Source organism: Morone saxatilis, unplaced genomic scaffold, assembly GCF_004916995.1.
Source record: "Morone saxatilis isolate NCDOM2014 unplaced genomic scaffold, NCSU_SB_2.0 Contig0, whole genome shotgun sequence".
NCBI classification, from domain to species: Eukaryota; Metazoa; Chordata; class Actinopteri; family Moronidae; genus Morone; species Morone saxatilis.
The window spans coordinates 4,150,972-4,165,837 of record NW_023339650.1 but is presented as its reverse complement, the minus strand read 5'-3'; the positions used below and the strand labels follow the sequence as shown (position 1 = coordinate 4,165,837).

The 14,866-nt window shown below is 40.5% G+C and overlaps 1 protein-coding gene across 2 annotated transcripts in view; it reads right to left on the bottom strand.

Moving 5' to 3' along the window:
* Positions 1 to 11,659: 11,659 nt before the first annotated feature.
* armc4 (armadillo repeat containing 4) overlaps positions 11,660 to 14,866 on the bottom strand; it is a 53,435-nt gene continuing 50,228 nt past the window's right edge. Inside the window, exon 21 of one of the 2 annotated variants that reach the window (XM_035654925.1) lies at positions 11,660 to 12,631. In XM_035654925.1, coding sequence (XP_035510818.1) covers positions 12,515 to 12,631 — 117 coding nt within the window. In that variant the 3' untranslated portion in view covers positions 11,660 to 12,514. The remainder of the gene's footprint in view (positions 12,632 to 14,866) is intronic. The other variant, XM_035654933.1, reaches the window with a different exon arrangement.

The following is a 14,866-nucleotide window of genomic DNA, read 5'->3' as shown; positions in this document are numbered from 1 at the left end:
AAATAAAATGAAACAACATTGGAACTAAGTAGAATCTTCTCACCACATGTGTGCATACAGAAAATCTGTCAATACTGAAATAAAGCTAGGTGGAAGTAATTTTTCTTACAGCCCCCGCACTGTGCATGGAGACTGAGTTAAACCTATCACCAACTGTCTGCTCCAAACATACTTTACAGTGTAGTAAAACCTGTTTTGGATGCTTGTAAAGAATGTATCAGGTTCCTTCACTGCAAGATCACACCTTGGTCCTAAATGTCCTGTTTAAACTTCTTTTTCTTATCACATTATACTTAGAAAACACAAGCAGTAACTTTTAACCTGAATAAAGCTGCCCACCTTCTTTCTTTGAACATCTTCTAACTGTCTGTAGCTGAAGTCTGTATCAAAAACAGATCAACAGTTTTGGTGCAACAATAATTATTCCATCAGATTTAAACCAAACACAATCTGAGCTGGTTTTGGTAAAATTAAAAAAGAGAGAGAGATTCCTACTGTATATAGCCATGCCACTGCTGATTACTCCTGATGCACCCTCTCATTGACTTCCATTATAAAACCTGTCACATTATGGGCCCATGAGTCATAGGTTCTGAGGTCCTCAGCTGTGTGTTCCTTTGGGGTTTATCCAAGGTAGTGATTCGAAGGACATGACTAAGCAGTAAGAGCCATATGAAGGGTTAGGGATCCGTGTAATTATTGTTTATTTGTGCTTATTTTCATTTAACGGGGGAAGTTAGCTTTTACTAACAGCTTGTGCAAACATGCTATGAATGGCCCAGTCATGTAATCACTTTAATTAAGGCTGGTGAGAGTTTATTTGCTCAGGTTATACACAATATGTACGTTTTCTTTCTCGCCTGAAGTGAACTTGTGTTACCTCCCATGACCTTGTCACCGTTATCTAAAGCTGTGGGTCAGAAGTTCTATGGGAAAATATGGAGGCTTGTCACTACAGTATAGCATCTCTTTAATCTTAATCCACCTTCTCCAAAGCCCCTGCTTTGACTCACTGTGTCTCTGTTTCAGACTCCTGCCTGTAGTCCAGTGTGGGCGTACAAAACGATTCAACAGGTAGGAGCACAACATAAATCATGATGTCCTGCTTCGTAGGGGTTGGTGGCAGGGACTCTGCAGGCGATCCCTGTACACAGCTCTGTTTCATCTCAGGCTGCAGTTCATGAACTACCCTGGCATCTGCTTTCTTTGCCCTAGCTCTACTGGTCACTTGGGTTTGACCAATAATGGTTTTTGAAGCCTGGCACCAATAGCAATATACCAATATTTTTAGTCTGAAGTTGCAGACAGCTGAGACATTGTGCAGAGTTTGACCATTTTGTGCTTAAATGACACAGTCACTCTTGCCATGGTTAAAAAATAGACTTCTGTGTGACACCTGACTCTCTTATACCTGTTGCATGAGTGAAGGGAACTCTGGAATATATTACCCCTTTAAATGAAAAGTTGAAGCCATAAATATGGAAATGAATGAGTGGTGAAGACTCCATTATATCAATTCAACCCATGAAAACAGTTGTGTAATGTCCTCTAGGGTAGTGGTTCCCAACCTGGAGGTCGGGACCCCCACTAGGGGTCGCCAAAGCTTCATGATGGGTTGCAAGGCTTTCTTGATTTTAAGGGGTGCTAGAAAATTTAAGAAATATACACAGTAGGTCTATGTCTCAGGATTTCTTTCACTCCTGTTAAAAAAAAGTAAAAGTAAAGGAAATTGTCAAATAAAACAATGGCTAGGGAGAAGATGAAGGAGGAAGAAGAGAAGAAGAAAGTAACCCTTATGATGTCATACTGGAGTCAGCTCCACTCAAAAATATGTTTTTCTTCTTGTTCCTACAGTGTGATGTTTGATCTTCAGTTTGACACTAGAAGGATTTTGTCACATTCTTCTGCTGAAAGTTTCTCTGTGCTCACTGAAAATCTGATTTTAAGGGGTCGGGATTTGTGACATCACAAATAGTTTGGAAGCCAGTCCTGGTCCAGTATGCAACTCTAGTACAGTGATGTAGAGAGCTTGACAAACACCAGTGCACATCCACTGAGAATGGACAATATAGTGAAGTAGGTGATATCTTGTGTCCAGCAGGAAAACCATTTGCATATTCAGAGATCCTGGAGGTTTTGCTGAGCTAGAAGGATTTTAATGTAGCAATTATACTATTTTGTAGAAAAACATATCAGACACACATCATTGTTCCAAGCAGCTTATTCTAATAATAATATCTTAATACTTGTCTGGAGGGGATCTTCAACAAATTTATAGCTCACTAAGCTAGCTAGTCAGTCAACAAGGTTTTTTAGTTAGACAATGAGTTAACACAGTTATTCAAGAGATGTATTTGTACCTGAGACTGCTGTCTTATTGCCTAGAACAACATTCCTCTTCTGTGGAGCAGTTTATATACTCTGGCAGAAGACGGTTACATAAAATTGGATGGAGAAACACTGCTAATAAGCGATGATAGCTTGGACTCTCTGGCTTCCCGCTCCCCTCAAAGGTCAGCACTGACAAGATGGGTTGCTTTTGGTCAATGGTGCAAACTTTCACATCCAAGTTGAACAGGACACAAGAGATTTGTGCGCAGTCTTTGTGAATGAATTCACTGATTGCTATGATTCAGTTGAAATGAAGTGATTTTGCTGTGAACTTTCAACCTTTTAAATGCTGTTGTAACTTATCCTTGGAATCTGTTGCTCTACTTTCTTTTTTTTAATCTGTCATTTGCCATTTACAATTCGTTGTGTTAGTGTAATAATAAAACTGAGGAGTACCCCTTTAATAAAGGCCCAATTTCCAATATATCCACATACTGATTTACATCAGTATATCAGATATCTTGCACTCTGCATCTCAACATCTGGAGCTTCATTTTCATACAATGCCGGGAAGGAAACCTCAGTTTAGCGCCACCCTACCTCTCCCATCCAAGACAATTTAATTTGTTATATGTCAGTGTAATTTTGGGAACATGTAGCTCTGCTCTTGCATCTAACCTCTGTAGATGTTTTATATACATATGTTACTCACTCTTGTATTGTTTTATATCACATCTACTGGAGTTCATTTGTATGTGGGTTTGGCCTGGCCTGCCAGAGGGGCGGTTGTAGTGAAAGTTTTATTTCTCTGCACTCATAACATTTGTTTTCTTCTTAAACTTCCAATTTAACTCTGACCTCTTTACCAAAAACAAAACACAGCACTTACGGAGGCAATAAAATCTTTCTGTTTTTTAATAAATAAAATATTGCAGTAAAGAGGCAGCAGGAGGCCCAAGATGAAGATCAGCATTGCACGGCCTCAAATGGAAGACTGTCTGTTTTGAGGCTGCGAGTGTAAAATCGAAAAGCAGACATTCATTACACATCATGGATCCAGCAGGGAACACCCTGTTTTTTTGCCTTGGGGTACTTCATCATTCAATGTGTATTAAAGGATCTGGCTATGAAAGGTGGCCATTACTTGAAATCAGTGTTAGCTCAATGTCAACACCTTACGCCATTACAATCCAAATTATTTTTTAAAACCCCCGTCTCTGCACCCCTTAATCTGCCCCTCATTTAGGATGATGTTTTCACTCCAGACTTGGACTTAATTTCGACCATGTAAACCAAGTTGGAATTACATACTGTAGCACACGGACTACTTGTAAAGCCACAGACATATTTGTTCAATAGTTTGCCAACTTTGGTGGAAAATGTGACTGAGGAGAAAATTTGCAGGTTGTTTAAAATGACCCAATTACTGTTTTCAGAAGGGGTTTTAAACATTTGGGACACTAATCAGCAAGTCGAGACGTGTGCTGTCTGTCCATGTCTACTGAAAGTAATCAAGAGTCAAAACCAAGTGCCATTGGAAGTCACCGGGATTGCTCCTTGAAATTACAGTGGGGAATAATTGCAACTTGGAACACCCAGTACTCTTCAAACCCTCCCATCCTCTGTTGTCTCTCTAAATATGGCTTTCCAAGAATACACAAATGGCTACTAAATAGGCACACACCACTTCACAGGGAGGAGATGCCAGTTCAGTATCCAGTGTACACGGAGGTGATGGATACATCTGTCAGAGAACATGCTTTCATTGTGAACCGGACCCTAGGATTTTCTTGCATTGTCGATCCAAGTTGAATTAAGTCAGACAAAGTGTGCTTTTTGTGCAGCTGAGCCTTGCCAGAAGTACTCACTCATGTTAGAATAACAAAGAGGCATATTTGACTGGGTCATTTATAATGCCAGCGTTAAAACTTCAGTGAAATGTTTCAGTTACTGGAGTGTCATCGCCTCTATAATTCTGGTCGGACTATCTTTGGTTGTTGAAACTCCAGGTATTTTTCTTTCTGAGCAGACAGTTGCAAAGCTCTGAAGTATTTGGGAGTGCTTGGGCAAACTGACAGCAGTTAGCTAGACTGGAACAGGGGGTTATTTATGCGTCGTGCAGAGGGAAAGGACATTTATTAATGTCAAAATTAAAGCAGGACCAAAAAAAAGAAAACCTTGGAGTTGAGGGGTCAAATAGAATGAGAATAATAGCCATATAAAGAGGATACACCACACCAAAGGAGAACAATTTATTTTGACCATTTGCCTAATTGACCACTTTTACAAATATTACTATTAATTCTGTGGAGAAACTCAAGCCGGCGGTGTCTACTACAGTTCTGTACTTTGTGCTCATGTCTCAAAGCACGCAATCAGTTACAGCTTTAAATAGGATGTTCTATAATGCCTTGCTGATGATTTGTTGATTTGGTGCTATTCCCCTCAGTTGCATGTCTTCCCCTCAGGTCCAGAGTTGTGATAGCTTGATGAAAAGATTGTGATGAAAACTCTGGGATAATATAATTTTTGGTGGGGTGCCATACAGAGCTCTCAGGTTGGTTCACAATCCAGCAAGGGAAACCTGGCCGGGCTTATGGCTCACAGCTGTGCAGCTGGGAGCGTGTGCCAACTCATCACTGTCTGCTGTGTGGGGAACTTGGCATTTTTTTAGCATCTTTACTTGACATTATCCTTTGTCTGCAAATGAATAACTGCCTGTTGGCTATCACTATCCCCTCCTTTCCAGTTTGATGTAACGGCAAGAAGGAAAGGTCCGATAAAGGGCACGCAAAAACTTCTGTGAACACAAAGCTGAAAAGCATGCTGAACATCATCACGTCACATTACAAAGAAAGTTGCAGAGTGAGAAAGACAGTAAATCAGTGCACAAAAAAGTAACCGCAAACATGTTGTCTCTTACAGAAGAGGCCAATCAGTGTGATTTTAACAAAGCTGGAGCCATACCGTCCAAGTTTCATCAAATCAGAGCGATGGTGTCTAAGATTTCACAATTTCCTCAATTTCAAGGTCAGGTAGGGAAAAAAACGCTATGATCTGTTAATGTGGTTGACAGGCATATCCTAAACCCCAGTCCCGCCCCCCCATCCCTCCACCTTGCACTGAATACTACAGACAGACATCAGATCTGGTGAGGCTCATTAGAAATGCTTAGATGCTGAGTGTTGTAACAGTTCAGGATGAGTCAGGATGACTAATCTAACAGAAGTCCTGCACGGAGCCTCCTCCAATCTGCCCCACTTCTCGTATTCATGGAAGAAAAATGTTTGATAAGAAAAAAAGCACTCTTAAATAAACAGCAATTCAAGGCTCACAGTCCTTAAAGCCTTGTCAAAACAGAAGGTGGCACAGAAAAAGAAATCCGTGCATGTCTCTGCAAAAAGTGTGGTTCTAGAAACTTGGTGACGTAGTGACGACTCCTTGGACTAGTTGGTAAAAAAACTTAGCTGGTGAGCTAACTGTTAATACGCTAGCCAGCCTGGCTAGTGCTAGCCAATCACAATAGCTCTAGGATTGTGCACCGTTTCATTCAACGACAAAGAGTTAGTGAAGAGAGGAACCATATGGAAGTGTATTGCTGCACGCCAGAGAAAGAACGGATCAATATTGCGTTAGAACGTTTAAAGATTATTGTTATAACACAATGTATTTCACGTTATAATAAGATATTTTCATATTATTACAAAATACAAACTTCCCATGTTATAACAATAAACTTTTCTTGTTGTATATTATTTATCACATTCATGTTATAATGTGATAACTTACATTGTTATAATGTGCCGTTATAACAAGATAAATAGTATATTGTTGTAAGATGAGAAGTTTGTATGTCATAATAATATCTTCTTCGTTGTAACAATAAACTTAATATAATAAATGCAATAATATAACTATTTTCTTTTTGTGGTGTGCTAGCTAACTGCCAGCTAGGAAGTTAGTTGGCTCGAAAAAAGTGTTCACACAGTTCAGACAGTGGGGACAGTGTACTTTGCAGCCAACAGATTTTGTTTTTAAAAAGAGAAAACCAAAATCAAGAAACAAGATGTTTCCCAACCTACCATTTATAAATAGCAAAACCAAATCCAGTCGTTTCTATTATCAAAACATTTGGTTGATGTTATTTTCAAAACAGAAAATGGTGGAAAACAGGCTGATTTTTATTTTCAAAATAATTGATCATTTTTTCTCAAAATGAAAATCTGTCCAGCAGGGACACTAAGACAGTGGTTTGCTATATTGGTAAACGGTACAGATTTATGTGTCAAAGTTAACTAAAGTTTAACTTTACGGGAAATTTCATGTGGTTTTACTGTGAGCAAATTACTGATCATTTCCACTGGAAGGAAGATTTCACTTCCAAATTTCACCATTTTAAATGCTGGGGTTTCCTTTAGTCTATTACCTAAAGCCACAGTCCAGTCAGTGTCACAGGTTGTGGCTCCGCAGGGCTTTAGAAACATGTCTGAAAGCCCCAGTTGAGTTTTCAACAGTTTTTATAACTTTCCAGAAGAGACAATCCAGAAATTGCAGCGATTGGCCAGGAGTGATGAGGTGGGAAAGTAGCCAGGGTTTAAACAAGCTGTCTTTTTACATTCTTCACATAACTATGTCCGTCATTTCATGTGTGGACAACGGAGTCCCCATTTGTGCAATTCACTTCATCATGCCACTAATGGCAGACTTTACCTACAGTATGGAATTATATTTTTGTCTCCATTGCGAGGCACATTTTGGGAAACCAAAAAAAAGAAAAGAAAAAGTTTGCCAGCACATACTTTATATTCAGTGGAGAATTTTTTTTTCAGTTTTTTATTATGCAAAGAATAATTTGATTTAAGCCGGCTGAAATCTATTCTGTGCTCAGTAAATGCCTTTGCGTGTTTGCTGTTGCTCACACAAGCACTCAATAATAAACTCTCACTCTCAATTGCTCTCTAATTCCCTATACTGAGCACTCTCAGATCCTTGGACACTCACTCGGCGTCTCTCATGCTCTCTCAACACTGACTGAGAGAGGTTATTATGTGCTTATGTGGATAACAGCAAACAGGCAAATACATGTATTGAGCACAGAAGGGACTTTTGTTTGCTCAAATCAAATTATTCTTTGCGTAATAGTTTGTGTAGAAAAGCTATTTTTTGTGCACGCAGTGTGTAATGCTCGGAGTTAGAAGTGTTCACTTGTAATTAACGTACATGACCAAAAGCCACAGCTGTCATGACCAATGTCGGTGTTACTAATATTTCTGAGACCTTTATGGAGACATTACTTTGCAGCCTTGAAATGGGACCCAGTTGCTGTGGTATTTGCCCACTCATTTCTCTGTTTATTTATTGTCATACCAGCTTGTTATTTACACTTTATGGAAGGGAATGTCAGGATTAATTAGTGCAGTGAAAGCCTCTTTAAAAAAGACCTAAAAAAACGCTGAAAAATGCAACGGGATCTGACGACAGCACCTTGTGAGGAGCACGGAATTGGGAGATTTTGTGAGTGACTGAAGGGAGGAAACGGATGCAGAGAGGCAGGCCGCTGAGCAAACAGTGGGCGAGCATGACACGCAAGGCTCGCTCCAACAGACCTGGTGGTGTGAGCATGCTGTAATGATTTAAAAGCTAATTTACAGATTGAGAAGAGAGGCCGTGTTCACCCCCCGGTCCTCGGGTACCACAGAGTGCTGCTCTCTGTTTGGAGCTCTGAGAGGATCGTTGTGTACGTGCGTGTTTTTAATGGCAGCATCGCAAGCAAACCACGCTGCTGCTGCTGCTGCTGTGCAACAGTTTGTGATTTTATATTAAAAAATAGTCCTCAGACACTGAAGGGAACGGAAAGCCACTTCTAATATTTGGAAAGAACTTTTACTGTTCACTAGTTTCTTTTATGAAATATTGCTGCAGAACGCCTGGGGAGATGTGGGATCTTTAAAAAACTTCAAAAGAGTGGTTCCATTTTAAAACAATTGAGCTAGTATCACAACACAGAGCGCGCTCTCTGAACCACTGCCTGGCTATAAAAATATGTGATATATATTTATTACTCTGTCCACCCAAAATGCGGAGACATTTCACGACTGTAGAAAGGATATTTCCACACACAAGCCCTGTGTAATATGTAATAAAGTCCTCGAGTGTGGTTGCATCCATTACGCTGACCTATGGGAAACCCCTGCTGGAGTCTGGACGGGGTGAAGGTCGAGCCACTGGTGAGACCGTTGAGATACAGGGGTGTGTCAGATGCCAAAGCCCACATCTTCCCTCAAAACAGGAGCAACAACATCAGGGATATCCCTCCACTATTTCCATCCCCTTCCGTGAAGCGATGAAAAGCATCAGATCTTGAATGGTGACCAAAACAGCCAGGGCCGGACGTAATTGCTGCTTCTGCCGAGGCGTGGAGGCATAACCTCTAATTTCCCGTGAATAATGTCCCTGTGCCGGACGGCGAGCCAAAGAAAGTGGCAGTTTCTTTTCTCAGAGGGTTTGTGGCTCGACTAATACACTCAACTGTGGCTTTATGACCAATGGGCCAGAGGGCCAGGCTCCTGAAACCAACTTACTACTTCCTCTGAGCCTCTCCCCTGTGCTCTGCAAGGTTCAACATCAGGTTCAGAATGGAGAGTAAAGCACTGTTTCTTTACAATACTGAAAATCAATGCACATCAAGTTCTGAAGATAAGAAGCCAATGTGCATAGGAAGAATCCATTGTTCTCCTATTATCTTGAGCTGTCCTGTGAACCCCATTAGAAAGCCAATTCCATGTATACAAAGAGCATCATGGCAAATAAATCATGGTGTTTACTACATTTTCTCTAAACTCTTACTGTGATCACAGAAACAGGGTTTCTTGTTTACATTGCATTTGGAAAATCAGGTTACTGCAGAAACCCAACGTTCACCCTTAAAGACTGAAACAGTGGTGGAATTGTAAATCTCATAGATTCTTCAACATACATAGTTGGTTAAAGTGGAAACAGACAACCTTTCAACTGCTATTATTGTTTGTGCCACCGACACAAAGACAAGCTAACACCCTCTTTGTTTTCCTGAGTTAAAAGCTGAAGATTGACTGATGTTGAATGTCATGATATTATTGGTTGAAATTGTTTTTTGTAAGTTTGCTTTGCACATGTTGTTAAATATGGGTACAATATCACTGAGGATGCAGTCTTGAAGGGTTTTCATTTCACCTGGACTTTAAGTATGTAGCTACAGTTAGGATGCGGTTAAAAAACAAAAAACAAAAACAAACAAAAAAACAGCTAGCGTCGCCCCACCCCAGTGCACAGAGGGACTGTGGATGGAGAAACTGCTTTTTGTCAAGAAATAGTAACACATAACTCCCCCGAAAGCACAAACTGTATTTTTTTAGATTTCTGTTCGTGCGCAGATGAACAAACGAGATACAGTGCGCTAATTTGTTAGCTTTAGAGGTGTTGTTCATAGACATATTTTCACTTTGGAGAGGGCAAGGCTAGCTGCCCCCCCTGCTTTTGGTACATGACTCACACAAGAGAGATTCATATCAACCTTCTCATCTCACTTTTGGAAATAAAGCAAAGAAGCTATTACCCAAATTGTTGAACTGTTCCTTTAAACTGTAAAATGAGAGTTAAAAGGAAAAGGAGCTGAAATGAAGAGAAATTAGAGAGCTAAATATAAAAGCATGAAGGAAATCAGCACAAGGAAAGGACAGCCTTCGCAACCGCACAAAGAGCAAACAATATGTTTCCCCCTTTGTTTGTTTAAGTGACTAAATGCTGTTCCTGTAAGCATTTCTTCAGAATCAGTTTTGACACTGGGCATGTTGCAGAGTTTGCTGCGTGGAATTAAAGAACCATTAATCATTGGGAATCTATTTGCTGTTTTGGAGTCAGTGGCTTCTCTCAGCTCCAAGTTGTGTTTTTGGAGGAAGTTGCTTCTTCAGAGTAATAAGTTCACTCATCTACGTGCTCTCCCAGTGACCCACGCTAACAGCTGGCAGCGTTTAAACATCAAAGCATGATGAAGATTTTCAACCACATATTTTCAATGTTTTTGCTAATTTTCTATTTAAGCACGTGGCTGATATTAATGATGAAAGTCCCATGAGATCTTGTGGCAGCCTCTGCGGTTGAGCGCTGAGCATCTGCGCTAACTGGAACCAGGACAGTGGGATAAGAGAGGCTGACAGACATGTGAGAGGGGCAGCAGTGGTGGAGGCCAACAATCTTTTACTGAAATCTGCTGTGCAAAAGGCTGTCAAGCCTGACATGGCCTGTTTATAATAAACAGGAACACAAGACAAAAGGATCAGATGAGCCCATATCAGCTGCAACGAGCTGCATTCGCACACCATTACTGTTGTAGTGTTTAAATATGTACAGTACAGAAAAATACAGGGTTATAATTAGGGAAATAGCCTTTAAAAAACATATTCAATAACAAAAACAACAAAAAATAATAACCGCTTTTGGGAAATGCAGAGCAATTTGCTGCATTTTCCCAAAAATCCTTCATTAGATTGTTTTATAGTTGGTGCTGACTAAATGCCATGCAAGTGCTTTGGTACAGAGATGACCCCGACTGGCAAAATATCTACAACATTTTTGTTTTTACTGAGAAAAATAATGAGCTTGTTTGCAAAATGTATTTTATTATTTACAATAAATGCCCCTACAAAATCTAAAATTACTGTAAATAAATTGTGAGTAATGTGGAAAATCCTAATTTAAATCCACTCTTGTACATAATATCTGCGGTGCAGACAGGACACACTATTGTATTCCTAATTGTTATTTCTTATCCAGTTATGATAACAGTGCTGGATTTATGTGTTCATATTATTGTGTGGTATTTATACAGAACATTTGTGCAGACTCCCTGTATTCCACACTGGTGCTACTTAACCAACAGCAAGTTACTCTGTTTGTGTAAATGTCTCGTTGCAGGCTGTGAGTTTGGATGTGTTGCAAATATTCATATAAATTCAGAAGTACACAGACAGTATAAGAGGAGGTTGAGCAACCCAAGCAGATGTGGCTCTTGTTTAGATATTGTGGTCTTGTGTGGATTACTTGAGGAATTTTACTGCAGAGAACACAGCTTCGAAGTGTTTCACGCTGAACAACGTACAGGGTATTTGGAGCGAGATCAAACATGAGAAAGAAGCATTTATTTTTATCATCACAGTCAGAGAGCGAGAAGAGAGCTTCCTAAAATGTTTGTATGATCTCCTGATGAGATAACTGACACGGAGCTCGGGATAAAAGTTTGCCACTAGAGCGGAAGCAGGAGCACAAATAAATACACGCTCATCAATCAAGATAAAAGATTTTATTTGAAACCCATCTCAGGTAGTTGGAACACATTAGAAACACTTGTGATACTAATATTTGTAACACTTTTTCATTTTATTTGAAACAATTTTAAACACATTTGAAACAAACTCTGCGGTTAGCGTAAAACAGGACAGATGCAAAGGTACATTTTTACCAGTGCTGTCACAAGCAGCCCATTCGAACTGGTAAGGGACTGTATAACAATTATTAGGGGTGGGATCTGAAAGTAACATGTTTTCTTTTTGTTGAATGGAGGGTAGTCTGGTGGGTTTGGGGGAGAAGGGAGTTATTATTTATTTGTATCTTTTTTCTTGCTATACATATATATTATTTTACCATTTTCTGGTTAAATTGACTGTAAAATAGTTACAAAACAGTCTTTTATGTGCACATTCTCTTTTTAAAGAGCGCACCATTTTTTCACTAGCCTAGAGCGGCCTTCACTTTAAGTACTGACACATTAACTTTTCATGCAAAGTGAACCAATAATAATATTTTAGCACAACCTGTTTTAATAATGAAGTAAAAATACTATGTTGCTGAACCCCGTAACCAGCCAAAGAGCTGCTGCCTGTGCCCCATTAATAACTGTTCAATCAATAGCACCATTGTTGTGGTTAGCATTATTTTGGCAAATGCTAATTCCTCTCCTAAAGTGTGATTTGGACTATGTACAAATTATTGTTCCGTTCACATATTAATCTTAAAACTGGAGTTTGGAGTTGAGTCAGCTGTTAGTGGGAAAGGTGTTGCAAGTGGAGGGTCCAAAGCCCCCCTCCCTACCCCAATAATCTTTGTACAGTCCCTATTGGATTTCCAGGTGCGCTGCGATCATTGACTGTTAGTAGAATAACTGGGCCTTCCTATTAGCCAGAGCCAGTAGTCGGATGTTGCGCACACAGCCAGCAGCAGCTTCCTGGAGCGTCTCATCATCAGAGCCCATGATGTGGATGAGGGGCTGCAGGAGCACAAAGGACAGAGGTTACAGCCGGCAGCAGGAACACCCCCCCAAAGAATCACTGTTGAGCAAAAATCACTGCACACTATCGCATACTGCAAAGATATACGGTGGCTGTGCGGTGACATTCTCAGGCTGAACTGGCACATGTCCCTGTGTATGTGTGTGTGTGTGTATTTGGTGTGTGTCCCCACTCTACCCTTCCAAACCATGCCTCAGCAAACGGGTTACAGCTGCGAGCGCACATGCTTCTGTAAGTTTGTTCAGATGAAAGTCATGCAGGGCAGGCTCGACATTAAAAACCTGAGCATGAACCACACCACTTGACAGCCTTTCCGCCGCTCCAAAGGTCACATTATATCCGACTATTAGTGGCTTGTGTAATGGATCTCGTTAGATCTTATTGCAGAACAAGGTTTTGCGCTCTCCAGAAATCTCTAGCTTTGGAAGTTTATTTTTTGGTTACATAAAACTGAACATTTAAAAGATTTTCGTACGTTCAAAGAGTTGCGTATTATGCAGATATGAGCAAAAAAAAAGGAAAGAATACCACTGAGTGGCATGTGTGTTGGAGGGGCGAGCTATTTTTCCTGTTTTATCTGCAGCAAAATCCCCACATTATGTTTGTGGGCAGCTGTGAGGCTCAATCAAAGTACAAGTAAATGTAAGCATAAATACTCTGGTGCAATGGATGAATCTAAATTTGTTCAATGTGTGCTCCTTGGTAAAATCACAATGGTGTGCCACTGAGGTTTCCTAAGCCACACTTGCAATTATTTCAGATCGTCTTGTTTACATCCATAATGAACCAACGGCAACATTACATCCCTCAACTAAGCACTTAAGGACTCCCTGCTCCTAAACATAATGACGCTTTGATAAATACAGTAACTGCTGAGATGTCTGAGGCACTTTTAAGCCCCATATATCAAGACCTTGCTCTCCACTGAATGAAGAGGGGATTTAGAGAAAGATTTCTTTAACAAAGATAATGCTGCAGCAGGCTTACAAGTGGTGTTTGAACACCATGCGGGATTGTTTCCCTGGTTTCAGCGCAGCAATGTCACATCCCTGTTCATCCTGAGCGCCACAGAGGACAATATCAAGACAGTCACCGTCAACGGAAATGATCCAAGAACTAAGCCTCTTTAAAACTTACATCCAGCAAGATTCACTTTAAGGCAGTGGGAGGATTCTAAAAGCTTCTGACTAACTCTCAGTTTCTCTCCCCTTGTCTCCCTCTTATTCAAAACTCTCCCATCCTGTTTTTTTTTTGGCTGGAAGTGATGGGATTCCTTTGTCGGTTTCACACAAATGAAACTCTCAAATAGAATAATCATTTTCAGCTATGTTTTGTGTGTTTACATTGCCTAATCTCTTTCCAGCTGATCAGTGCTTGGATTGGAGAGTGTTTTCCCCTCAGGTTATCATTGTGTTCATAATGCATGTCAGAGCGGAGCTGAGGTCGACCCCGGACCCCTCTCCGTGTTACATGCAAACTTAAAACGCCACTCTGCACATTTGTGTGGTTAGCAAACAGCCAAAGCAGCAGAGAGAAGACATTCCCGAGATTTTCAGCACAAAGATAAACAGTGAAAGGAAAACAGATGAAAGATGAGGTGAGCCAGCTTGTGTGTGCGCACGAAAAGGGCTGTGAACCTACAGTGTAAGTAAGTCCTGTTCAAAACTGAGAAAATAATATCCTTCCTCCTGATTACAATCACATGATTTTGTGGAAAAACAGCAGTCCAACATGTCACCTCCTCTCAATGCACCAGTGTCAAGGAGTATATGTGAAACATTTGCACTCGGGTTTTATATGATTTTTAAATAGCATCCAAAACACCTCCAAGAGCAAACTTACATCCACAGGCTCCAGAAAACATGCAGCTCACTAAACAAGTCTCTTTTGTGAAAAGAGAGGATGCCTGAGAAGTGCCAGAGGCAGCGTTTTTGCCAACCTCATAGCATGTTATTCAGACGTCGCCAAATAAGGTCTCCCGAAGTGCACAGCTAGGCTAAGATAAGCGCGTCTCTCTTTGCTGCCTTTTTCCCTAGCTCGCTCTTTCCCTCCCAGCTGGGATCTCGAGGAATATAATACTCCACTTGTTAGATATTCCCTGACTGTGGTAACATGAACACTTGCACCACGTTTGAAACCTGAAATCATGAGTTTTTGAGGTTATTTTGCACTTCAGAGAGCTCCAGCGAGTCCTGACCTCCAAGAAGGGAGCT